This window comes from Bubalus bubalis, chromosome 21, assembly GCF_019923935.1.
Source record: "Bubalus bubalis isolate 160015118507 breed Murrah chromosome 21, NDDB_SH_1, whole genome shotgun sequence".
Classification (NCBI taxonomy): domain Eukaryota; kingdom Metazoa; phylum Chordata; class Mammalia; order Artiodactyla; family Bovidae; genus Bubalus; species Bubalus bubalis.
This window is the reverse complement of record NC_059177.1, coordinates 13,237,547-13,264,554: the sequence shown is the minus strand read 5'-3', so window position 1 is coordinate 13,264,554 and position 27,008 is coordinate 13,237,547. Positions and strand designations below refer to the sequence as shown.

The 27,008-nt window shown below is 43.4% G+C and overlaps 1 protein-coding gene across 1 annotated transcript in view; it reads right to left on the bottom strand.

Moving 5' to 3' along the window:
* Positions 1-4,680: 4,680 nt before the first annotated feature.
* The window catches only part of ENTPD3 (ectonucleoside triphosphate diphosphohydrolase 3), a 34,557-nt gene continuing 12,229 nt past the window's right edge, over positions 4,681-27,008 (bottom strand). Inside the window, exons 4-11 of the mRNA XM_006042580.4 lie at positions 26,094-26,211; positions 17,458-17,608; positions 14,968-15,127; positions 13,785-14,018; positions 9,063-9,335; positions 8,790-8,900; positions 7,795-7,932; positions 4,681-6,037 (exon numbers count right to left, since the gene is read on the bottom strand). Coding sequence (XP_006042642.2) covers positions 5,801-6,037; positions 7,795-7,932; positions 8,790-8,900; positions 9,063-9,335; positions 13,785-14,018; positions 14,968-15,127; positions 17,458-17,608; positions 26,094-26,211 — 1,422 coding nt within the window. The 3' untranslated portion in view covers positions 4,681-5,800. The remainder of the gene's footprint in view (positions 6,038-7,794; positions 7,933-8,789; positions 8,901-9,062; positions 9,336-13,784; positions 14,019-14,967; positions 15,128-17,457; positions 17,609-26,093; positions 26,212-27,008) is intronic.

Here is a 27,008-nt window from a genome sequence, read left to right as displayed (position 1 = left end):
AGTGTATGAATGGTTGAAAAAGGGAATACCTGTAACTACTACCCATTTGTAGAACCTCACTGTCAAACAGGGAACAACAGACCGCTTCCAAATTGGGAAAGGAGTACATCAAGGCTGCATATTGTCACCCTGCTTATTTAACTTATATGCAGAGTACATCATGTGAAATGCTGACTTGGATGAAGCACAAGCTGGAATCAAGATTGCTGGGATAAATATCAATAACCTCAGATATGAAGATGACACCACCCTTATGGTAGAAAGCAAAGAAGAACTAAAGAGCCTCTTGATGAAAGTGAAAGAGGAGAGTGAAAAAGCTGGCTTAAAACTCAACGTTCAGAAAACTAAGATCATGGCATCTGGTCCCATCACTTCATGGCAAATAGATGGGGAAACAATGCAAACAGTGAGAGACTTTAATTTTTTGGGCTCCAAAATCACTGCAGATGGTGACTGCAGCCATGAAATTAAAAGACGCTTGCTCCTTGGAAGAAAAGCTATGATCAACCTAGACAGTATATTAAAAAGCAGAGACGTTACTTTGCCAACAAAGGTCCGTCTAGTCAAGGCTATGGTTTTTCCAGTAGTCATGTAAGATGTGAGAGTTGGACTATAAAGAAAGCTGAGTGCTGAAGAACTGATGCTTTTGAACTGTGGTGTTGGAGAAGACTCTTGAGAGTCCCTTGGACTGCAAGGAGATCCAACCAGTTCATCCTAAAGGAAATCAGTCTTGAATATTCATTGGAAGGACTGATATTGAAGCTGAAATTCCAATACTTTGGCCACAGGATGCGAAGAACTGACTCATTTGAAAAGATCCTGATGCTGAGCAAGATTGAAGGCAGGAGGAGAAGGGGATGACAGAGGCTGAGATGGTTGGGTAGCATCACTGACTCGATGGACATGAGTTTGAGCAGATGCTGGGAGTCGCTGATGGACAGGGAAGCCTGGCATGCTGCAGTCCATGGGGTCGCAAAGAGTCAGACATGACTGAGTGACTGAACTGAACTGAACTGTCACTCCCTAAGTCCTGTTTTTATGGACTGTCTGCTTGTGTGCCCCCAATAGTCATATGTAGAAACCATAACCCCCAGTGTGGTAGTGTTTGGGAATGGGACCTTTGGGAGGTAATTAGGGTTAGATGAGGTTATGAGGCGGGGTTCACTAATCATGATGAGACGATTATAAAGAGAGAGAGCTCACCTTTTCTGCATAAGCACAGAGGAAAGGTCAGTGAAAGGGTAGCCATCTACAAAGCAGAGAGCTCTCACCACAGGCACTGAACCGACCAGCACCTTAATCTCAGACTTCTTAGCTTCCAGAAGAGTGAGAAAATAAACTTCTATTGTTTAAGCCACCCAGTCTGTGGTAGTTTATTATGGCAGCCCTGCTACTGCTGCTGCTAAGTCACTTCAGTCGTGTCCAACTCTGTGCGACCCCAAAAAGGGCAGCCCACCAGGCTCCGCCGTCCCTGGGATTCTCCAGGCAAGAACACTGGAATGAGTTGCTATTTCCTTCTCCAATGCATGAAAGTGAAAAGTGAAAGTGAAGTCGCTCAGTCGTGTCTGACTCTTCATGACCCCATGGACTGCAGCCTACCAGGCTCCTCCATCCATGGGATTTTCCAGGAAGAGTACTGGAGTGGGGTGCCATCGCTGTCTCCAGTGGCAGCCCTAGCAGACTGAAATACCTGTTTATCTCTTTCCATACAAAAGGTACCAATTTTACCTTCTTTGTTTAGTTTTACCTGTTTTTGAGCTTTATATTAATGGAATTATTCTACCTCCCTACCTAATGACTTGTTTTTTAACCTCAACATTATGTTTCTAAGATCCATCCATATTGAGTATATATGTGTAGTTCTTTTGTTTTAATGCTGTATGGTATTTTCTAGTAACAACATGTTACTATCTATTCTTCCGTTTTATGAGATGGGAGTCTTGGTTGCTGGTAAGAACATTCCTAAGCATGTATCCTGATATACATTAGAACACATATCTCAAAGATATATACCTTGGCCTGGAATTTTCCGGCCATCTGGTATGCATGTCTTCAGCATTATTAGATAATAGCACAGGTTCTCAGAGTGGTTGCACTAACTTTCATTCCCACCAGCAGTAAATGAGAATTCCATTTTTCTATACTTTGATTATCACTTGGTATTGTCAGACTTTTAAATTTGCCAGAATAATGGGTATATTGTGCTATCTTGTAGTTTTAATTTGCATTGCCCTGACCTGTTTAATGAAATTGAGCACCTTTTTATATTTATTGGACATTTAGATTTCTTCTTTTGTAAAATGTCTTTTCAAATCTTTTGCCCACTGAGAAAAACTGGGTCATCTGCCTTCTCACTGATTTGTGGTTCTTCATTACAATTAATCAGCTATATACTTTGCAGATACCTCTTCCCATGCTATGGCTTATTTTTTCATTCTTAATGCTGTTTTTTGACCAGTAGATTAATTAATCACATTAATCTAATGTGATCCATCATATCCAGTATTCTTTTACGGTTAATGCTTTTTGTGTAGTGTTTAAGAAACCCTTTCCTTATTCAAGATCTTACATTTTCCACCCTACATTCTATTCTAAAACCTTTGTAGGTTTATCTTTCACACTTACTACCTGGGGATGGTATTTTTAAATCCTTATTTGTTTATTTGGCTGCATCAGGTCTTAGTTTTGGCACACAGGATCTTCGTTGTATGATGCAGGATCTTTTGTTGAGGTTCACAGACTCACTAGCTGTGGTGCGTCAGTTACTTGCTGTGCAGCACGTGGCATCTCAGTTCCCCAACCAGGGATTGAACCCATGTTCCCTGCATTGCAAGGCAGAGTCTTACCCCCTGGACCACGAGGAAAGTCCCTGGGAATGATTTTTGAAAATGTGAGAGGAAGGGTTGAATTTCCTTTATTTCTCCACGTGGAAATCCAATTGTCCCACATTTTTCACTACCGCTCTGATGAGATACTTCTGTCATAAATCACACAACTATATGAATGGGTATGTTGGACTACAAAATTCTAAAGTCAGATGCCCAACTGTCATGATGTTGACTTTGTGAAGGGAAATATGATGGACATAATGTGGTTTCCTTGTAGTCAAACTGTGGAGTCCTAACCACAGGGCATCCAGGGAATTCCCCAATTTTTTAAAAAAATTTGTTTTTTCCAAATGTATTTTAGACTTAACCAGACTCTCAAGTCACAATCTCCATCTCCAAAAATGCTTACTAGCTGGTAATGCTAGTGTGTTATTTTACCTTTGAGCCCATGTTTTTATTGCATGGTTATTAAAAGGAGTAAGCATAATTTGTGACACCTAATCATAGTGATTTATCATCAGTACATATTTCACATGTAAGCACTTGCCCTGTTTGGAGCTTAGGAGCTTGGAGTTCTGTAGTTGTGTTAATTTTTTATGGCTGTGTAACAAGTGGCCACAAACTCAGTGCCCTATAACAGCACCCATTTCTGACCTCACAATTCTGGAGATCAGAAGTCTGGGTGGGTTCTCTGCTTAGAGACTCACAAGGCTGAAATGATTGGAGGCTCTGAGGAGATCTGCCTCCAAGTTCACTTAGGTTGGCGGCTGAGTTCAACTCCTTGCAGTTGTAGGACTGAGATCCTTCTTCCATGCTGGCTGTCAGCTAGGGGTTACTCTTAGTTCCTAGGGGCTGCCCTAGGGCCCTTTCTGCCCTAAGGAGGATTTCTACCCAAATCCTCCTAATGCTTTGAATATGACTTTCTTTCTTGGAGAAAATGAAAATGAAAGTGAAAGTCACTCACTTGTGTCCAACTCTTTGTGACCTCATAGACTATGCAGTTCATGGAATTCTCCAGGCTAGAATACTGGAGTGGGTAGCCTTTCCCTTCTCCAGGGGATCCTCCCAATCCAAGGATTGAACCCAGATCTCCTGCATTGCAGGAGGATTCTTTACCATTAGAGTCACCAGGAAAGCCCAGGAATAGTGGAGTGGGTAGCCTATCCCTTCTCCAGTGGATCTTCCCGACCCAGGAATTGAAGTGGGGTCTCCTGCATTGCAGGTGGATTCTTCATTAACTAAACTATCAGGGAAGCCTGGAGAGAACACTCTGCCTTTAAAGAAGTCATGGAAATTGTGAGTTGAGATTAGATTAGAATTTTGTAGTCCAGTTGCATGATTAGCAACAATATGAGAATTTGTGTAGTTTTTAAAAAGTAATCCAAGAGAGAGATCATGATGTGTGTGTGCACGCGTGCATGAGTGTGTGCAAGGAATCTTTGTGAAAGAAGTAGAGCTGGGATTGAACCTTGAGAAATATGGAGGTTTGGATGAGTGGGAGGATAACCCACAGTCTAGGGAAAACTGTGAACAGTGGTGCACTTTGGGATGGGAGCAGCCATTCTGGTTGGGAATCAAAGTGTGAGTGGCAGGTTGTAGCCTCACAGAAGCTTTGCAATGTCAGATAAGGTAAGGAAATGTTGGACTCAGTTATCTCAAGGAACTGAAGGTTTATTAAAGTGAAACACTTTGAGCTCTTTGGAATAAAGGTGATATTGATGTATGACTTTCTTAATACACTAGGAAAGTTTGCTCAATAAACTTTTTTAGTTGTTTAGCTTCTTTTCATAGATGCCACCTTGGGTCCTTAAGAGAAAGAGTACCGTATGCACAGTAACAAACACACTGCAAGTCACAATAAAATAAGTCTCCTTTATTCTGTACTCAGTGAACAAGCTATAATCTGAGAGAATGTTGATTTTTACTTTGTAGCCATTGGACTTGATAGAGTCCCCTCCCACTTTGGAGTTAAATATCCCTGCAGCTTCCTTTCCGCCCTCAAAGTCAGGAACTATGGCTACTGTGTGCAAAGGCCTACCATCTAGGAAAGTGACTGGTAAGCAAATCAGAGAAGAGGATGTCCTGTGACAGCATCAGGTGGGCCTGTGGAAATGGTGGGTGAAATATACACAGGGTGCTAATGATGGAAAGACAACCCTAAGCAAAAGCCTAGCAAAGGCAAAATGATCTGGAGCATGATAGCCTTGCTAGGAATAGACATTTCACAAGGGCACACAGCAGTGGGAAGGGGAGGTGACGAGGATGATACACACACAGGGGGCGATCTAATGACCAGAGCCCTGAGAGGGAATCCTACTTCAGGAATGGCCTGTAGTGTTCTGGTGGATGTTCTGTGTGGCTCTGCCCTTCAGGTTCTGCCTGCGTGGCAGAAGCTTGGCTGTGGGCACTGTCCTTGGGGGCGAAGGAGGATTTTCCCCCAGATACAATATTCTACCAAGCGGAGAGAGCTCAATGTTATTAATGGTTGTTAAGGAAATTCTTAGTTAAGGACCAATGAGAGGAAGCCATAAAATGAGATATTTGATTGGACCAGATGCTTACTAGACACCTGCCAATTTCCAATCCAACTGGGAGGACTATGGCATTTTTGAAGGAGGGAAAATGCAAACTGAGCCCTGAGGTCAACTCTTCCACATTCATCTGTCATCTTCTGAACTTAGTCTTCCTGTGGGACACTTGGAATAAGGAGGCTGACCTTGATGGCCTGTCTCTCCTCTGTTCCCCAATAGGTCAGCTAGTGGGTGGCAGGGTCTCTGGCAGAGGAATGTGCACAGAACAGTTGAGGGACCTCCCAGGAGGTGTTTTGACATAAATCAGTATCTGAGAGGCACAGGACCTAGGCATTGGACTTTAGCTGTGTTTCCCGAAGATGGACATTTTGCTTGCATTGTCTGGTGCTCCCCAAGCTGGTTGGGGGCAGCTCTCAGGCTCTAGGAACCACTCTGTGAGGCTCACTCAGAGTCCACCATGTTGTCCAAGGCATGCTGGGAGCGCCTCTGATTCCTGGACAACACACACAAGTATACGAGATATGTCAGACACAGCAAGGCCACTGCGACAAAGAAGGAGAGGGTGCCCACGAAGGCAGATGGCTTGATGGGCAGGCGGATGAGGGGGCTTTCGGCTGGGATCTGGTTGGTCAGGCTGAGCATGTAGCCGAGAGACCAGGCTATGCTGCTGTTCCCCACCTGTGGAGTAGAGGAGATGGCTCACTTCTTGGACTGGACTTGAGGCCCAGATTATATCCCCAGGACACACCATGGTCACCCTCCTGAGACACCCCCAGGAACTGTGGCCTAAGGAGGTCAACGGACTTGCCTAAGTTCAGAAACTGCAGAGACTGATCTAGAACCCTGGTCATCATGACCACAAAGGCTTGAGTGCCCAACCTCCCACACTGCAGAGAACTAATCCTCACAGCCTCATCACAGCCAGCGTGAAGAGGGCACAGTTAACAGCAGTGGAAGTTTTTCAATCACTGGGTACATTAGTCTATAGCTAAAGAAAGAGGTGATGTATCTTTTACCAAACCCAGGACCAGTTTCTAGGAAAAGAAGGTCAGTCTAAGTGGGAAGCAGACTGTGTCAGTTCCATCTGGTTGTTCCATCAACTTTTGCCTGCATGGTTTTAGGTCATTTTGGAGATGTATAAATGTTTCACATTTGTAATCTTCCATCCTCTCTCTCTCTCACTGTGGTGTCTTCTCTTGTTGCGGAGCACAGACTCGAAGGTGCACAGGCTCAGTAATTGTGGTGCGTGGACTTAGTTGCTCCTTGGCATGTGGAATCTTCCCAGACCAGGGGTTGAACCCATGTCCCCTGCAGTGGCAGGTGGATTCTCATCTACTGAGCCACCAAGGAAATCCCCCACATATTTTGGATATAAATCTTTGTTTGGCAAATCTCCTGAAGTCTTTTTATATCCTCACATTTGAATACTGATTTGGCTGATATTAAATTCTTTATAAATAAAAGAAAGGAACTTGAAACCTAGAATTATGTATCCCCCCAAATTGATATTTAATGGAAAATCATAATGTGCTTTCCTGGTAATTAGATTAATTAGAAACAAAGCTTGGAGAGTACATGCCACCAGCAGCTCTTATCTGTCTCCAGACATCCTTATTTTTTACGGCTGACTCAATTTTATCTATGTAAAACAGTCACAAGCCTAATACTGGATGTTGCTTGCTTTAATCTAATTACTGCTGAAGCTCATATTGAACAGACTGACTCCAGACATACTTCAGGCTTTACATCTGCTATTCCTGAAATGAGAAAACCCTCCAAGAACCTGGGGAACAGAGTGCTGGATCGACACAGCAGCAAGGCTGAGTCCTGAAAGCAAAGTACAGAGGCGCCTCACCAGTCGGCTGTCATTCCAGCGTCAGACCATTCTGGATGCTTGAAAGTGAATACAGTGACCTCAGACTCATTCCAATATCAAATCCTTACTTAACGCTGCTAACTTAATCCCTGTGCTCTAAAGAATAGATCTCCCTCTGACATCTGTGTAAAGTGGAGATCAGTTAGTTACTATCCTCTTAACAAAACTGTATTTGAAGCTTCTTGTCAGGATAAAAAGTCTCAGTTCCTTAATATATTTATGGATTCACGCAACAGTATTTACCAAGAGCCTTCTATGTTCTCAGCCTTGTGTGAGTGCTAGGAATGTGAGGATGATCAAGCAAGTCCTGCCCGCACAGAGCTCAGAGTCCACAGTTCTTGGCTTCCTCAGCTCACATAGAAGGTTTCTGATGACCACTTCCTCTAAATTCTCCATTATCTCTTCTCATAAGCTCACCAGGGATCAAGCCTCGTTGGCTCCCATTCAGCAAATTTAAATCCCCAATTCCCACTTATCCCCTACATTTCTTTCACACACATACAAACAAACATCTATTTTTGAGAGGAAGAAGAGGAAAACAATTTGTGCTTTGACTTACTTCCTTTTTAAAATGTATTTGGGGCCAGCTCTCCTCGGTGAATTTGTATCCACTTACAAGCAAATGGTAGATATAGTGGGCCGAGAAGCAGTAGGAGCGTGCATACTGCTCATCAAACTGGGGCAGCAGCAGTGGGAGCTGAAGGCAAGTTTGAAAAACAGGGAGGAGGCAGGTTTTAAAATGCGCATTTCAGAACAGCTTAGGTCACGGTCATATTTTAAAGAATCTTATCACCTAGAGAATTTAATCATTAAAATTACTATAAAATAATACAATGACAAAAAACCTGTTCATTTGTTTCATTTTTTTAGATTCCACATATGTGTGATAAAGTACAGTATCTGTCTTCCTCCGTCTGACTTATTTCACTAAGCATAATACCCTCCAGGTCCACTCATGTTGCTAAAAATGGCACAATTTCATTCTTCTTAAAGGCTGAGTGATACTTCATTGTATATATACACCACATCTCATATATTAAAAAAAAAATCCCTTTACAACATAACCGAGTGGTAAAGAACGCGCCTGCCAATGCAGGAGACATAACAGATGCAGGTTTGATCCCTGGGTTGGGAAGATCCCCTGGAGAAGGAAATGGCAACCCACTCCAGTATTCTTGCCTGGAAAATCCCATGGATAGAGGAGCCTGGACAGTTCATAGGGTCACAAAGAGTTGGACTGAAGCGACTTAGCATGCATACAATATCATGGAACAGCAATCTTAAGTTTATAGAGTGCTTGTTACATGCCAGACACTGTTATAAACATTGTGCCCATGTATAGAACATTTAATCTAATTACTGCAGTAATCCAATCACAACACAACTGTGAGGTGGGGTTCCTTATTAATCTTACAGATGTGGTGAAGGAGAACAGCATAAAAGTCAAATTCAGAACATACATACACACACGTACACACACACACAGGCGCAAATGAAATCTACTCTGCTCTACTGTTTTGTACCAATATGGATGCTTTTTCTTTAAATACTGACCTGATTCCAATTCTTTGAGCAAAAATTCCAGGTGCTCAAGTTGAAGGCGTGCAGAGAAAAGCTACCTGAAAGGTTGAAAGCATTGGCTGTATAGTAGAATCCTGCAAAAGCCTGTAAGGAAGTTGTACAGAAGGAAATCATTTCTCAGAATGCTAGATAATGAAGGTTTCAGGGCAGGGAATAAGAAAGCGGGAAACACCTCAGCAGAGGAAAGACAGGAAGGCGAGAAATAATCAGTAGGGGGAAAAGGAATCTCTGTTGTTTTGCTCTTACCACAAATGACCCTTTAACTCTTGGCTGATACACCCCATCAAAGGAACAAGCTTCGTGATCATGGCAAGCGCTGAAGTTGAATAGGGAAGCCACCTTTTCCCTACACAGTGATGGGTCCCCAGTTCCTTCAAAAGTGATGATGTTGTTGGGATTATATCTTTCAGGTCTCAGGTCCTCTGTACACAGGCTGCCAAACACCTGTGCCTCAGTGAAGGTGGTGATGTAATTCTGAGGGTAACAAGGGTTGGTGAGCGTGGTTTCAGTGGTATAATCCTGTAGGTAAAGAGTAAGCTGTTAGAAATCACTCTTGTGGAGATCCAAGTACTTTCCTTTTGCAAGTCCTCACTGTTGTTCCCCTCCAGTGCCAAGAGAGAAATGGGAAAAAGGCCATTATACGTCCGGTGGAAGGGGAGTCCCAGGTTGTCTAGATAACTCTACTTGGGGAGGGGGGATTATCACCCTGCACCAGGCACAATACCAGGCTGTGCTCCAGCACTTAGCACAGCTGCATGAAGCAGGGTTTATGAACTCCATTTTGATGAGAAAGCAAGATACGTTTAGGTTAATCGACCATTTTGAAGAGCATGTTATCTATCCATCTAAAAATAACAAGTAAAAAGGTACAAATAAAGGTATTGTGAAAATTAAGGCTCATTCCCACCCACTTTATCCACCCAGCTTCCCTCCCTGGAAGTAACCACTGTTGCCAGTTATAGTGCATTCTGACAGAGATTCTGTGTATACTTCTTCTATGCATGTGCAATTACGTTTTCTTTTCCCCTCTTTTTCTTTCTTTAAATTTTAAATCATAAATGGCAGTGCTCTATACACACCATTCTGTCCCTTGCATTTCTTACTTAAGAATATATCTGAGATTTTCCTTTCATTGTCCATGTAAGAGTGACCTCTTCTTTTTACACTAGCTTCTTTCATGCTAGCTACCCAGAACTCCACTGTACAAATCAACTGTACTTTATTTAGGGAATCCCATCTAGAGGAAAATTTAGCTGGTTTCCAATCACGTGCCATTACAAAACAATGATGTAATAAATACCCTGTTACATAGAAATCTTCGATCTGTTTGTAATTTATTTGGTATTAAGATTGTGGTAGGGATTTGATTTTACTTTCTCCAGATGATTATCCAGTCTTCTATTTATGGTGAAAAATGTTCCCTTTATTTAATGCTAAATTCCAAAATGTGTTTGGTTCAATTTATGGGCTCTCTTTTCCAAGGAATTGAATTTGAACTCTGTGTAATTTCAAAGCTACTAAAGTGTATTTTAATCCTCTACAGTATAATCTTGACCCAGAAAACACTTAGCTCAGCTCTCTTATTTTACTGCTGAGGAACCTGAGGTACACATCAAAATAATGTAATCATTTAATGAAAGGCAGTCATAGGATTCTATGCAGAATCCTACAGAAGTCTAACACTCAGCTGATATGAGTGTCCTACAGAAAGATCTTAATATGACGGTGGAGGCAGCAAATGGGCCCCTTCTGCTTCAGTGGTGTGAAAAAGTCTATGGTGTTCAAAAGTTGTTATGTCTAATTTGTAACATATCACGTCATGGTCACCCTATGGCTGAAATAATCATTGAAAGAAAAAAAAAAATAAAATCAATAATTAATCATTTAGTTTCCCCCTCCAAATCTGACTTCTACTTTTTTAATAATTAAAATAAGTCATTTCTGGCCTGGCTTGGAGAAGAAGCAAAATAATGTAAATTATTTTTGTCTAGAAGAAGCTTAGTAAAGATTAATTCAGTTCTCTTTTTGGATCATGAATTATTTGTTAGAGCATTCCTGAAATGTAACTTGCCAATGTGCCAAGTTACTTAGTCCCTCAACATTTAATAAATCTTCCCTGAATTTAGTCTTTGCAGGGCATTAGCATGAAAGGGTCATGTACTTCCTTTGTAACTACACGACCAACATAGTTTTTCTTTTTAAATAATGTGTTTGGAATACTGCCTGTGCTTGTGCTCAGTCGCTCAGTCGTGTTCGACCCTTTGCAACCCCCATGGACTGTAGCTGGCCTGGCTCCTCCATCCATGGGATTTTCCAGGCAAGAATACTGGAGTGGGTTGTCATTTCCTCCTCCAGAGGATCTTCCCAACCCAGAGATCAAACCTGTGTCTCTTACGTCTCTTGCATTGGCAGGCGGGTTCTTTACCACTAGCACCACTTGGCAAGCCCATATATATACCATATGAAGCCAAATTTGTAAATACACATATTCTTGCATTAAAAAAGAACTGGAATAAAATGCAATAATATGTTAATGATGGTAATTCTAAGTTTTGTTGTTTATTATTTATATTCTTTATGTCTGTATTTTCTCTCCCTCCCCCTCACCGAATATGGGTTACTTTAAAACCAGAAGAAAAAAATCTTACTTAACAAGAAGAGAAAGTGAATACATGTCCCTAATGTCTAACATGCTATCAGAGTGAGACTTGAGCCTTGGGGTCACTGGAGACCCCTTAATTAAGAAAATAATTTGCAAAGTATCTATTGGTAGCTCAGATGGTAAAGAATCTGCCTGCAATGCATGAGACCTGAGTTCGATCCCTGGATCAGAAAGACCCCCTGGACTAGGAAATGGCAACCCATTCCAATATTCTTGCCTGGAGGATTCCATGGACAGAGGAGTCTGGCAGGCTACAGTCCATGGGGTTGCAAAGAGTTGGACACAACTGATTAACACTTTGACTTTTCATATATCTAGGTGTCACTCTCACCACACTCTGTAGCACTTTATATTTCAGTCCAGGAACTGAGACCTGGACTGGAAGCAATTACTCAGGCAGCGTTCATGATGCAATAGGCTCTGGGAACCTTTAAGCTGGGGTTTGGCAACACATCTTTGGAACATGAAAGTATTGACTAGGCAGGTCGGGACATGCATTTGTGGGTGATCCTCATCACACCTGGATCCTGCCCCACACATGAGTCAGAAGGCTTAGAGGGCAAAGCCACTCTCTCAGGCATCCACATGTTATCAGGCAAGTTGACGATGCCCCCTGTCCCTGTGAGTTGACTATATACAGTGAGAAGCAGGGGTGTCCCACCTCTGCCCCCAGACCTGGGCTCACACCTTGAGACCTGCATTCTCAAGTTCAAATGAGACCTCATCCAGGTGGAGTATTCACTTCTCTACTGTAGACTGTTAGGAACATAGGCAGTCATTCTTTAATAAATCTCATAGGAATGTGTGCACAAATATACATACACACACCCTCATGGCCAGCCAAATTTAAGAGATTAGCTTCTCAAACCTAGATTCACCCTGGGAAAAGGGTGATTTCCCCTGCCTCCCTTCTCCCATCTGAAGTCCAGAGGAGCCCTGCCCTCCCCGACCCACCCTGCACCACTTCTAGGGCCAGAGCTGGAGGAAGGGGCCTTAAGTATTGCTAGAAATAAAAGGAGAGAGAAAAGAGTAGCCCAGTTAGAGAGGGTTGACTAAGCTCCCTGCGGGGTTTGGTTTGGCCGAGTGGGGGTGTGTATTTAGGAGTCTGGCCTGGGCACCAAGTCTCCTGAGCCATGGAGAAGTAGCTCAGGGCTACCTGCAGGGCCCCTGCTCTGTCTTTCCCAGGAGTGCCCAGGCCCTCCCCAAAATACATGTGGCATACATGTGTGCTGGGGCTCCAGCCTTTCCTGTGAGGCTGAAAGAGAAGTTTTGGGAAGAGGGCCAGACCTGGAGGGTGAATTCTCACAATCCACCCTGCATGAATACTCAGTAAATGCAGGGATCTGAAGATGTGAGTTCTACTGATGACTCTTTGTAAACCAATCCAATTTTTCTACAGCTAGTGGCTGGGAAATACTGCTTCCCTCCTCATGACCAGAGTAAGCTGCAGTGGTGGGGGTTAACCTACTGATGCTGTGTCCCCTACATTCAGAGGCTGACTCAGCCCCTGTGCCCTGCCCCAGGTCCCCTCAGAAGTCAGGATCTGTGGCCTCCGGTTGGCCTCATGCCCTTCCAGGAGATCAAGATTCCTTCCCTTCATTCTCCTTTCATCTTCATCTTCCCTTTTCAGCCATGGTCGAGATGGATGTCCCCTGAGCACTGGAGTTTGGGGCCCAGGGTCACATCCATGGTGCTAGTGCTCTCGCTGCCACAAACAGTACTCATGTCAACTTTATATTAGTGACAGCCTAACTGATGTCTGAAGTAGCCATCATATTTAATTACCGTATAAATTACTGATCAATGTGATGGAATTCGGTTGCTCTAAGATCCCACCATATAAAGCACATTAAATCTGCCTAATACAGGCTCATCTAAAAGAAGCCTGAGCCTGGGGAGGTCCTCTACCCTCTCTGTTGTCAGCAAGCATTTCTCCTGTGACCAGGTTTCTTATTTTGTCTGCACTCAGGGGAGTCTCTGCAATCTCCAGCTTCTTTAGCTACTAGTTTAAAGCAGTTTGTGTCCATAAAGGGATCCCAAGTCCTGAATCATTTATAAAACCTCTGGGGCTCTGGAATTGCCCTGGACTTCTGACTCAAATACACTGGAAATGGTCAATTTATCAGAGAGAGAGAGAGAAAGAGAGAGAGAAAGAGAATGCGTGGACCCCTACAAGTTAACAGGAAAATGCTGCTGTTTCCATCCACCTTCTAATTGGAATGGAAAGGACAGACCCCAGAAGGCAAGGCATCTTCCCCTCAGCCAAGACCCCTGAGGGAACACCTGTTGCCCCCTGGCTCAGGTACCTGAAGGAGGGTTGCCAGAAACCTCTTCTCAGCCTCGTTCCGGCCATAGCACTGGAAGCTGTGTGTGTAGAGCGTATATTCATAGCCATACAGGGTCACCTTCATGATGTCACTGGTGTTCAGCCCCACCTTCTCTTCTGCTGCGAAGGATATTTGGGTGGAGGCACCACCCAAATCCAGGGCACCTGTGGTCTCCTTTCCACTTGGATGCATCCACATATGCCACAGGCTTTTCTACACAGTTGGAAAGAGAAGCAAGAAAAAAGACCAAAGGTGCCATCTCTGACTGGCCAGGGCTCATCACCCAGGATCCATCTCTTATTGCTAAGAAGTATGACATGGGGTGCATTCAGGGCCAAATCTCTCCTTTGTTTCACAGGTGGTGAACTCAAATGCTTTCAGGGACTGGACAGGCAACATAAATGAATGAGTAGATTAGGTGTACACAACAGGAAATGGTGAGGACTGTGGCCATCTGGGGAATGCATGAGATATAGACTCTGTTCCAGTTGGTTGTTGGCATGCAGGAATGTGAGTCTGCTATGACCAGCTCTTCTAACTTTTGGAGAGTGAGGGAGTCCAGAAGAGGCTAGAATCATGGATTTCTACGGGAATTTTCCAAAATATTAACTAAATTAATTAACTTTAACTAAAAATATATTCAAGGGAGAAGAAAACAGGTCTTGGGCTGGACATGGTAGGTACCCTCAGTTTACACCCTCTGTGACACGGTGATTATCTTTCCGAGTCAGCTTTCCTCTGCACCAAAGGAACAGGGAGTGTAGAGACCGGAGTGTGAGACCTGAGGACACAGAGTGAGTGGGAAGAAGGCCACGTGAGGGCTCTGTAAATTCCTGACGGCTACAGGGCTTCTTGGAAGCGTCATTCTCTAGTTGTATTTCAAAAGATGCATGGCCTACTGCAAGATTTAGATCCTCCCTCCCTCCTCAAATTTCTTGTTGGTTGGTAAAATGATATTCCCCCTCCCCCGTGCATTTGTCTTAGTATCCAAGGCTTTGTCCCAGCTATACATGTCTTTTCTTGGCTATTGTATCACTGCTGTTTCCCTAAAGAAATGACACAGGACAGATGGCCCTGTCAGCATGCACCTCTGCTTAAGCTACCAACCCCAGGGGACAGAATAAACAGCGAGATTAAAAACCATGCATTTGTTTTCACACACCTCTAGGAAATTTCCCATTAAATAGTTGGCTGTAATCCATCCATATATCCCTTCCTCTTGCCCAGAAATGATTTGAGCATCCCTAAAATCAAAGGGCTGAGACTTGAAGTAGTTTTCAATGCTCTCAAGGACTTCATTAGCTGCTGTTTCGTTTTGCAACCTATGCAAGGCACAGAACACAAAAGGCTGAGTGCCCAGACAACAATCTTAAAATAACCTCCCCACTCCCTCAGGCAGAGACCGTTTTCCAGATGTAGGTAAGATACAGGAACCCCCTCTGCAAATTGAAGCTTCCCAGGCAACCATGAAGGCAGGCTGCACTTGTTACCTGTCAAACTGCCAAGCAGGGAAATAGCTACCAGTAAAAATATCACTTGTTCTCTCCTCCCTTACCTGTTTCTATTCTGCTGTCTAGCAACCAGCTAAAGAGCCTCCTACTCAATCACTGTTGCTCTGTCTCAGATCAGCAGAAGAAAGATTAGTGAAGGCATAGGAGTAGCGTAAGTATTCACTTGGGGCACTATACAAAGAAACCCTCATCAGGCCAGAAGGATGGGGAGCTTAGGAGGGAGGTGGAAAGGAAGAGGGGTTTTTCGCTGTCCCTGCTTTGCTCTTTGGGAGGGCTTTGGCATGAGGGGATATGATGGCCATCATGGCTGCCACTGAATTGAAACCCTTTAGTGTGTGACCCATGGAGGAGTGGTGACATAGCATTCATATCACCCATGACATAGTGTATTTGTATCGCTCATCTGTGCCGTTTTATGGAAGAAGGCTCACTTGGGACACTCTTTTCCCTTTCATCAAGGTTAAAGAAATTCGGGGGGCACTGGCTCACTCTTGGCTAAAGAAGAAAAAAGAGCAATGCTACAAGCTGAAGTCCATTCCAGTTCAGTAGCAATTTATCACTGCTTGGAAAATAATGAATAATTTTCTTAGTTTTATTAGTTTCCATCCCAGAGACTCAAATTATTGTTTTTTCTATATTTGACTTTTCTTGCAATTAAAATATCAACTAGTTCCTCAGAATAAATGGATCACCATCAGGAAGTTGTGAAAGAGTCACAAAGAATGTCAATATGTATTCAAGTGTAACATTCACCTTCTCGCTAAGGGGCAAACTTTCTATTTCATGTTTCTTTTTTCATGGCTATAAATTACAGAGCCTTTGAATGATTTCTCACTGAGAGGACTGGGAGAAAAAAGCAACCAAGACAAAGTTGACAAAGTTGAGTTCTTTGCTTCCATTAGAAAGAAAAGACAGAAGGAAGGGATTTCTATATCATTTCTATTTCAGGTAAACACAGCAATCTTGAAAACACACTGCAGAATCCAAGAGTAAGGAAAGAAACCTGACTTCCTTCCACATTCTACTTGATAAACCAGGACATATGAATAGAAAAAAATGAGAGAAAAACTACAGGGAAAAGGCTCAATCCAACTGAAAGTGCTTCATGATCTTTTTGATTATCATCTGAAAGCAACTCTGTTTGTTCCCTTGAAGTTTCTGCATGTGGTGAAGAAAATACATGTAATTTTACATTCCTAGGATCATAGACAAAGTGACTTTGCAACCAAATGAGTGTCATCGTTTGGGGAGAAAGCCTTATTTTCAAAGTTTAGGGCAGCATCTGCCCTTTAATTTCGGTAGTTTTAAGTTTGATGGGTTTTTAAAAAACTGTTTTTCTTTTATTTCAAGGTCAAGGAAATATTATCATGGAGAAAAAAAATGAGAAAGGACATTCAAAAACAATACAATGGGGCTAAAAGTCATGGCTGAAAATTTAGAAGGAACTGCTTAATTGAATGAAATGAGATGTTTATTTTTTATAGTAACTCCAAAGGCCTTGGGGCGAGGAGCAGAATTCCCATTATTTGAAAGCAGGTATTTTGGTGACATTTTGTATGCGGATAGAAGCTAAATAGCTTAGTAGTATAGTGGCTTACATTTAGTGGAACTGGTTGTGCACAGGTATTAAAATTGTTATTTAGTCGCTCAGTTGTGTTCTACTCTTTTATGACCCAATGGACTGTGGCCTGTCATGCTCCTCTGTCCGTGGAATTTCCCAGGCAAGAATACTGGAGGGGGTTGCTATGCCCTTCTCCAGGGGACCTCCTCAGATCAGGGATCAAACCTGAGTCTCCTGCACTGGCAGGCTGATTCTTTACCACTGAGCCACCAGGGAAATCCCTGGTGGTCAAAAACAGTTTCTACTTTTCAAGAAAACTAGAGGTACATCCCATGACTAGATTTCATGTTACTTTCCTTTTTTTTCAGAGTTCTCAATAAAATCACCATGGGGAAGGGAATCAAATATAGAACTGTTTCTTTCTGAATATTAAGACTAAAAGTTTCCCAACTTTTAAAGCCTAAATTTATGGCAGAATATGGGATTCTTTCCCAGAAATACAGTTATATTCTTGGAAAGGTTCAACACATTTCTGGCTGTGTTGGTCCAATGCGCTCCTCTGTGCCATTTGAGCTCTCACCTCAGTAATCGCATCCCAGCTGTGGCCCCCAGGTAAACGCAGGTGGATCCATGGAGACCGACTGGAATGTGCCCCTTGACTTTTTGCATGCAATCCTCAAAGGCTTTGGGGGCATCTTGGGGGTTTTCCGCATAGTTGGAGATCCCAGAGCCTGAAGAGCAAGCATTCATCACTTCTTAGCATTCCCAGGAACCAACAAGAGCCATACAACTTTTAAATAAAGCAAATCAGCTCTGGAAATTAATGGGTTTTTGTAGGGGATTGAAAACAGTGTATGTGCTAAGTTCCATGTGGCCACATAGATGAGTCAATTCCCAAAATGTAGAAGGAAAGAATTACAAAGGTGAAAAAAAATGAGCTGAGACCTGCTTTGAAAAAAGATTCTCATTACAGAAATTTCAAATATAAATAAAAGTAGAGAGAAGAGTACAACAAACCCATGCACCCATCTTCCAGTTTTAACAGTGATCAATCTTGCCCCATCTGCACTCCCCCAGTCTCTCCTCATGAAGCAGACTGCAGACATGGTATCATTTCATTCTATAAATATTTCAGTATGTATCATTAAAAGATAAGACGTCTTTTAAAGAAACATAACCATAGTCTCATTAGTCTATCTAAAAGTTTAAAAAATAATCACTTAATATAATTAAATATCTAATTAAGATTCACATTTCCTCCATATTCATATATTTTCTCTCCCTCTACCTTGCCTGGAGAATCCCAGGGATGGGGGAGCCTGGTGGGCTGCTGTCTATGGGGTCGCACAGAGTCGGACACGACTGAAGTGACTTAGCAGTAGCAGTCTACCTTTCTCTATCTAATTTGTTTGAATTAGGGCCCCAATAAATTCCATCCATTATAATTGGTTGCCATGTCATTTAAGTCTCCTTTAATATATAGATTCTGCCCTCTCTTTCTAATTTTTCTTTGTAAATAAACACTTTTTCCCTTGCAATTTCATTTGTCCTATAGTTTCCTAAAGTCTAGAGTTTGCTGACCGCATCTCCATGGTTCATTTAATACGTTATTTGGTTTCAGTGTTTTCTATAAATTGGTAACTGAACACAGAGGCTTAATCAGATTCAGGTCTGAACTTTTTCAGAAAGAGTAATTTGTAGGGATGTGCATTTCCAATAAGAGGCACAAGCATCTGGTTGTTTCTCTCTGTGCTGTTAATAGGCATCAATGATCATTGCTTAGATCCATTAGCCTATTAGGGTTTGTGAAATGGTGATATTCATTCTTGTTTCACTTTTTATCTAAAATGCTTTTAAAAGAAGAAAACTTCCCCATCATTAACTACTTGGTTACCCTATAATACAGTTTGTACAGGGAAGGCTGGATAGATATGTGCTTGATTCTTTCCCTTTATTTACCAGCTTAAAAAATATTGATTGTAGACTTCCCTGGCAGTCCAGTGGTTGACTCCACGCTTCCAATGTAGGGGGCGGAGGTTTAGTCCCTGGTTGGGGAGCTAATATCCCACATGCCACGTGACCAAATAAATTTTAAAAATTTATATATATGCTATATATATATATATATAGTATATTGCACCTCCATTATCTTCTTAACTTAACCAATGAGGGATTTTACTTGTTTGTTTAATATCTTTAAGGGCTTATGAATCTACAGATACGTTTGATATGTAATATTGCAGTTATTATTCTTATTGATGGCCCATTTTTATCCAGTGGTGCTTTCTTCAGTTTGGCAGCTGTCCTTTTGACATGATCCCAGAAACCTTTAAGAACTTCTCTGCTTTCTGATATAATGAGATGTATCAATGACCTATATACTTCCTGCCCTAGATCTGGAATCTGCCATTTCTCCAAGAAATCCTGATTTCTTTTACTAAGTAATGGTATCTGCTGCTGCTGCTGCTGCTGCTGCTAAGTCGCTTCAGTCGTGTCCGACTCTGTGCGACCCCATAGACGGCAGCCCAACAGGCTCCTCCATCCCTGGGATTCTCCAGTCAAGAACACTGGAGTGGGTTGCCATTTCCTTCCCCAATGCATGAAAGTGAAAAGTGAAAGTGAAGTCGCTCAGTCATGTCCAACTCCTAGCGACCCCATGGACTGCAGCCCACCAGGCTCCTCCGTCCCTGGGATTTTCCAGGCAAGAGTACTGGAGTGGGGTGCCATCACCTTCTCCAGAGTAATGGTATCTAGAATCCAAAATTTAGAAGTTAGGGTGCTCATTGCAAGCCTTTTCAGAAGACAGACCTAGAGAAAACTTTATTTCAAGAGAAAACATGTCATGAATTCTTAGTGGTATTTCTAATTCAGAACTTCAATTTTTCCCTTGAATTCACTGATCTTGTATCTTTATCTTCCTTTTCCTATGCTAAAAATCCTGTTCCCCAGCCCCTCCAACTTAATAACTCATTTGCTTTACGAGTCTCAGTATGACAGTGACAGGACCAGCACTACCACCAGTTGTAGGATTATTGAAAACAATTTAAATTTTTTTGAAGTTCTTTTTGTCCTTAGGGTATATATCCTGTTAGGCATATACAAGTGTCCATAAACCAAGTCTTCTTGAAATACATACATACTAATTTGTCTCCAGATGGTCTATGGCTGCTTTCATGCTAAAGTAGGAGAGTTAAATGGTTACAACAGAGATCACGTGGCCAACAAATGAAAAATATTTATCCTCTAGCTCTTTATAGAAAAAGTTTGCTGACTTTTTCTGAAAGTTTGCTGAAAAGTCCCCTGACTTAGATGCTTTATTGGCACCTCGAACTTAATATATTCAAAACCAGATTCCTTAATCCGTGCCACAGCCCCAACCCCCAGTGTTGCCCCCTCTCAGGAGACAGTACCTTCATGCACACAGTCACTCAGGTCAGAACTGACGCTCAGGTACCATCAGCCAGGATGCCATACATTAAAACGATAGTACAATGTTCGCTCTACTTCCAAAATATGGCTCCAATCTCAGCACTTCTCACTCCTTCCCCAGAACCATTGTCAATCAGCGTTTCTCAGCCTCCGCACTACTGACCTTTTGGGCTGGATTGTTCTTTTTTGTGGGGACTGTTCTGCAAGTCGTGCAATGGTTAGCAGCATCCTTGTTCTCTACCACTAGACGCCAGCAGCACCGCACACCCCAGCTGTGAAAACCAAAAATGTCCCCAGAGGGACTTCCCTGGTGGTCCAGTGGCTAAGACTCCATGCTCCCAATGCAGGGGGCCTGGGTTCGATCCCTAGTCAGGGAACTAAGATTCCCACGTGCCACAACTAAGACCTGGTGCAGCCAAATAAATTCATTAAGTACATAAAAATAATTAAAAAATAATGTCCCCAGATATCAAGAAATGTTCCCTGGGGGGCAAAATTGCCCCATGTTGAGAAGCACGTATCTAGGCTAGACCACCCAAACATCACCTCCCACTTGCACTGCTCTAGTAATCCTGGTTTCCCTGCCTCTAATCTTAGTCTCTTGACTACATGTTCTACGTTGACAGAGTGATCTGTTAAAATGATGTCATCTCATGTTAGCTCCCTGGTCAGAATCTCCTAATGGGTTCCCAATATACTTTGAACAAAATTCATTTGAGTAGAAGTCAAACCCCTTACTGCATCTCAAGGTCCTCCCTGAGCTGGCCTCTGCGACAGCTCCAGCCTCATTTCCCACTTGAATCTCTTACTCGTTCTGCTCCAGTCACACTGGCCCCTTTGCTTTTCCTAGAAAATGCTGAGCCGCTGCCACCCATGGTCTTTTCTCTTGCCATGCCCTCTGCTAGCACGTTCTTCCCTCAAACATATGCATGGCTCACCCCCTCATCTCACTTTGGTCTCCGCTTAGCTGTCACCTTCTTTGCTCTCCCATGAAATTGCATGATTACTCTCTATCCACCTAGCTGGCTTACTTTCTCTTCACAGCATTTCTGACTGACATCATATACCCATTTGTTTGCTGTCTCTCCTTCATTAGACTGTAAGTTCTGTAACAGTAGAGACTTTGTACATTTTGGTTATTTTAGAATTCCCAGTGTCAAGAACAGTTATTGGCAAATAGCAAGTACCCAAATAAATACTTATTAAGTATATGAATCAATCCATCAGTGAGATTTTCAGATCAGCCCACCACACTAGAGGAAGGGGATTGTGTAGTTCAATCTGGAGCAAACAAAATATATTTCTGCAAGAGCTGATCTCTGGACAGGAACTGGTTAGGAGCCTTGCTAGAATGTTGAAATGTGGGGTATTTGAGCATGTCCCTCAGGGACCTATTTTCATAAGGTTCCCTTAAGCCTCCCAGAGGGAAAAGGAGATTGGGTTCACAGGCTCATGGAATACTGGGACACTCCAACGAAAGAGCTAAAACTGCTATTCCAATCTGAGAAGAGAGGGTTGGACAGCTGGCATAAGACTTACTTGAGGTGGGACAGGAGCAAAAGACATGTTCTGAGCAAAAGATGGTTTTCAACACTATAGTGACCTGGTCCCTAGAGCAACTTTTTAAGGTATTTCAATGGAGATGGTTAAGTCTAGTCTCAGTGGAGTTGAAAATTTTTTAACTGCTGGTGTAAAGGGAAAACATGACTGTCACCTCTGAGAAAAGGCAGCAGGAAGCCTGAGCAGTGCATCCTACACAAGAGATGAGGGACAGGCAAGGGACCAGTGACCCTCAGAGAATGGCTTTAAAATAAGCAGCCAGAGCCACAGACACCGGCATGGCACCCAGGAGCTAAGGCAGCACCCACTGAGCTCACAGAAAACAGCAGCGCCTGAGGGCGGACGCCCACCACGAATGCCCTGAGAAAGGTATTTCTAAGGCCCTGGGCGTTCAGGAAACACTGCTAGGCAAGCAAACATTCACCACTCCCTCACACTGGCCGAGGCAGGGGAGTCCTGGGGAAATCTGCAACTGAGAAACTAGAAACCCAAATTATGCTTGGCGAAGCCACTTGTCTTCCAGTGGATGACACTTGCCAAACTTCAGCTCTGTTATTTGAGCTGTAGTTTGTGGTCTTCTGGTCATTCCAAGTATATATGGATCCCTGCGGCTACTGTGATCAAAGAGAGAAGATCCATTTATGGATGTGGTGTGGGCTCCATGACCCTGCCCCTCCCCTAAATCACATCTAGGGTGGGCCAAGGGCCCCCGCCTCTGAGAGACTGCCTGGGTCCCTCCCCACGAAAGTGCCACCTGTTCCTGCAGTTTGAGGCCATCACGACTGACTTGGCTGAACTGTCCTCCCAGGGGTAGAGGCAGATCTTACAACTATGTTAGAACAGCCTTTTAGCAAGAATATCCACTGGGAATTCTAAAGTGTGGTGCCACATAATTAATAGCTAACAATTATTGAGTGCCTACTGTATGCCAGGTCTTTGCTACCTGCTTTATATGTGCTGGTGCTCAGTTGCTGAGTTGTGTCTGACTCTTTGAGACCTCATGGACTGTAGCCCGCCAGGCTCTCGGGAAGACCCCCTGAAGGAAGAAATGGCAGCCCACTCCAGTATTCTTGCTTGAAAAATCCCATGGACCTGCTTTATACATATTATGTCATTTAATCCAAATCATTCCTGTGGGGTGGGTATTACTGTTACTCTGCCTTTTATTTTAGTCAAGATGCAGAGAGCTCAGATGAGTCTCCAGAGCTCTCATAGTATGAGGGTGACGTCTTAGTCACTGTCCGACATTATCATCTCTGCTTGGAGTGGCTGGTCTGTCTTTCCTAAAAAAGCGTCCTGTTGCCTGCTTCAGAGTGAAGAAATAGCTCAGAAGTTAGGAGAACAGAGATGGCTCTCTGGCTGAAGTTTCAGAAAGGCCGCTGTTGCTGGTGAGCTGCAGGTAACGATGCAAGCAGCGCTCAGACGACATGGAAGTCCCCTATTGTGAGGAGCCCAGAGAAGTGCCGCACAGATGCCCCTTCAAATAAAGGCTTAGTGTCCAGATGTTAGTTCCTTCGGGGTTTTCTTTAGCTGCAGAAAACTGTCTTGGTCAATACTTTCTTCCCAGCTGGCAACATCCAATAACTGACAGTGACAGGAGGAATCACATCCAGTCATTTCCGACCATTTATACCCAGTGCTGCTGCTGCTACTGCTGCTAAGTCGCTTCAGTCGTGTCCGACTCTGTGCGACCCCATAGACGGCGGGCCACCACGCTCCCCCATCCCTGGGATTCTCCAGGCAAGAACACCCAGTGCAGGGCACCTCTAATTGGCTGGAGCTCTGCTACGCCTGAGTTGCAATCTGACTTCTCTTTCTGTGCAATCCTCCTCTTTCTGCCTCCTTTCCACAGATGTGGATCACTCATCACTCCCTTGCACCCCAGCCTCTGTCTGCACGTCTGCTTCTTAAGACCCTAAGTGACACCTATGTCCCGGGGTCAGCAAGCTCCTGGCTGCCCTCTGTGGAAGGGCAGATGATCAGAATGCACCCTGGTTATCCAGAGACAACTCCTGGTCTCTCTACGGGAAAGCTAATTCTGCTTCCCAACATTTTCTATACCACAATCTGCAAGAGAGTATTCTATTTGAGCAGCTTATTGAGGGAAATGAAGGAAGTTGCTTGGGGTGACTGGCCCAGAGTCTAACTCATCCTCTAGGCTGAGGGTATCCCTGTAACCTATTGTGTACACTCGTTGGGAAGATCCAGGCCAAGTCAAAAATCATAGTGCTCTAAAGAGGGTGGCACATACATATACATTCACTAACTGGGCTTGATTATGTGGCCTAAAGACTTAATTGTAAAAGGCAAATTTATAAAACTTTTTTGTTTTGATTGTGCCACATGGCCTGAACCCGTGACCCCTGCAGTGGAAGCATGGAGCCTTAACCACTGGACCGCCAGGGAAGTCCAAAACTTTTGATAGAAAAATATCTTTATGACTTCAAGTTAGGGAAGGATTTCTTAAATAAAACATACAAAAGAGCAAATGAAAAGGGAGAAGACTGGTAACTGTACCTTCGTAAAAATTGAGAACTTTTATTTGTCAAAAGGCATCATGAAAAACTAAAAAGACAAACCATAAACTGTGAGAGAGATTAGCAACAATATAATAATAATATAGCAAAGCATTCATATTTGGAATAAAGACAAAGGATTCCATAACTCAATAGGAAAATGTCAAGCAATTCAGTAGAAAAATGAGCAAAAGACATGAACAGGCATTTCACAGAAACAGAAATAGTCATAAATATATAAAAGGATACTTAACCTTATTAGTAACCAGGGAAATACAAATATCCCTCAACAGGGAAAAATGAACCAGGTACTCATAGCAACAGAGATGGATTTTAAAAACCAAGTGGTAGTGAACAAAGCAAATTACAGAATAAATGTTTGCTTCCAATTGTATAAATATGCGCTTGATTCCTTTTCCAAAACCAGGAAAAACTAAATGCATAAGGACAAAACTATAAAAAAAGAACAAGTAAATAGTCAACATAACATTCAGGATATATTGTGGAGGAAGCAGGAAGCGCATGGAGGGTCATTAAAGACACTGATAACGTTCTGTTTCAGAGTTGGCAGCTCCTTAGCCATATACAGTTCGCCACCTTCTTTTATACAGCCTATGAACTGAGATATTCATGCATTATTTTTAGATGGTGTTGAACATTTTTTTAAATAATATTTTGTGACATTTGAGAATTATTTGAAATTCAGAATTTCAGGGTCCATAAAGAAAGCTTTACTGGAACAGAGCCACACAAGCCTGTTTGTTTACAGATGGTCCATCTCTCTCTCTCTTTTTACCCTCCCCTCCCACCATACACAGCCAACTGGAATATAATTTTCCTGCTGCTGCTGCTGCTAAGTCGCTTCAGTCATGTCTGACTCTGTGCGACCCCATAGACGGCAGCCCACCAGGCTCCCCCGTCCCTGGGATTCTCCAGGCAAGAACACTGGAGTGGGTTGCCATTTCCTTTTCCAATGCATGAAAGTGAAAAGTGAAAGTGAAGTCGCTCAGTCGTGTTCGACTCTTAGTGACCCCATGGACTACAGCCCATCAGGCCCTCCGTCCATGGGATTTTCCAGGCAAGAGTACTGGAGTGGGGTGCCATTGCTTTCATGAGTTTCTCACGTTTCTACATGTCTTATGAGCAGAGGCACTCACTGCTGTTGTTCTGGACTATCTGTTCAGGGATATTTGCATAATGAACAGGCTAAGAAGATACGGATAGTGTTTCCCTCCAGAGCAAGGCAGGTGCCCATTATAAATCTTTCAGGTTCTCCAATCTCAGGGTTCCTTTTTGGTAATACAACCCACAGTGCAAGCAGGTACCATCTGGCGCTCTCTACACATCACCCTGTGCAAATTGGAGCTCAGAGAACCAGGACAAGAAAACGCTGATCCTCGGGCATTTGTGTGAGCAATAAACTCTCCTGTGTTTATCACAGGAGTTTTGGGTCTTTCACCAGCATCCGTATCACACCAGTCACAGTTCTTCACACCCCTGCCTTCTGTTTTACAGATGAGAAATCTGAAATCCAGAGAAGGGAAGGGGCTAGCCTAAGGTCACCGTACTGAAGAGTAGCAGCGCTAACAAGAGGTCTTATATTTCCCTGACACCCAGCCCAGTGCTCACTCCTCGCCTCCAGGCAGTATTTCAGGACCCCTGCAGGCCTCCAAAGGACATTAGGACTCTCCCTTCTTCCCTTGGGCCTTACCTTTCACGTTGCATTTGAAGGTTTGACTGACCACTCCAGTATTATTCGCCTTCTCTGCTGGCCATTGATACACATAGATTGTGGTTCTGGAAGACCCGGCATCAAGTACAATTCCATACTGAATAAAAGGGGGGACGAGAGTTAATTACAGGCTCAGCCTCTCTGAGGACCCCTTTTCCCAGAGAACCACTGAGAACCCTGAGTCGTCCCAAGAGTTTAACCCACACTGCTTCCTTTATATAGAACCTGACCAAGAAGAAAAAACTATTTTCTCCAAACCAACTTTGTTTCTGTAGACTGGAGGGAGGGGTGGGGCGGAGGTGGGTCAGGTGTTCTAGGCCACAGTTCTCAGCCTTGGTTCACAGTGGAATCACTTAGGGAGCTTTTGAAGCTCCCAATACCAAGGCTACACCCGAGACTCATTAAATCAGAATCTCTGTCAATCGACCCAGGCACAAACAGTTCTTAAAGCTCCCGTGGTGATTCCGATATGCAGCCAAGGTTAAAGATGAGTACCCCAAAGATTGTGCATGCAAAGACAATCTCCTGATTTCTCTTCATCCAGATTCCGCAGGGTGGAGGTGGGGGAGGTCAGAAGCCACCTGGGTCTCAGGAGGAAAATGAATCGTCAGTCACCTGCTACTGTTTCTTGTCCAAACTTCCAGGACTATCTGCCTGGGAATAAGCATAGGAAACCATGGTAGGAAGTACTTAAGGAGGAAAAAACCAAAATACGAAAGATTGTTGATATATCATCTCACTCTGGTGACTCATGTGTGGAAAAATGGACAGGAGGGTATTGCCAGCCATCTCACCCAGCTTGAGGCAGTTACCAGAGAGCTTTGCTTGAAGGTGTGGCCCAGCCCAGGCTCTGGACCAGACCTGCCCAGAACACAGCATGCAGTAGCAGCCAAG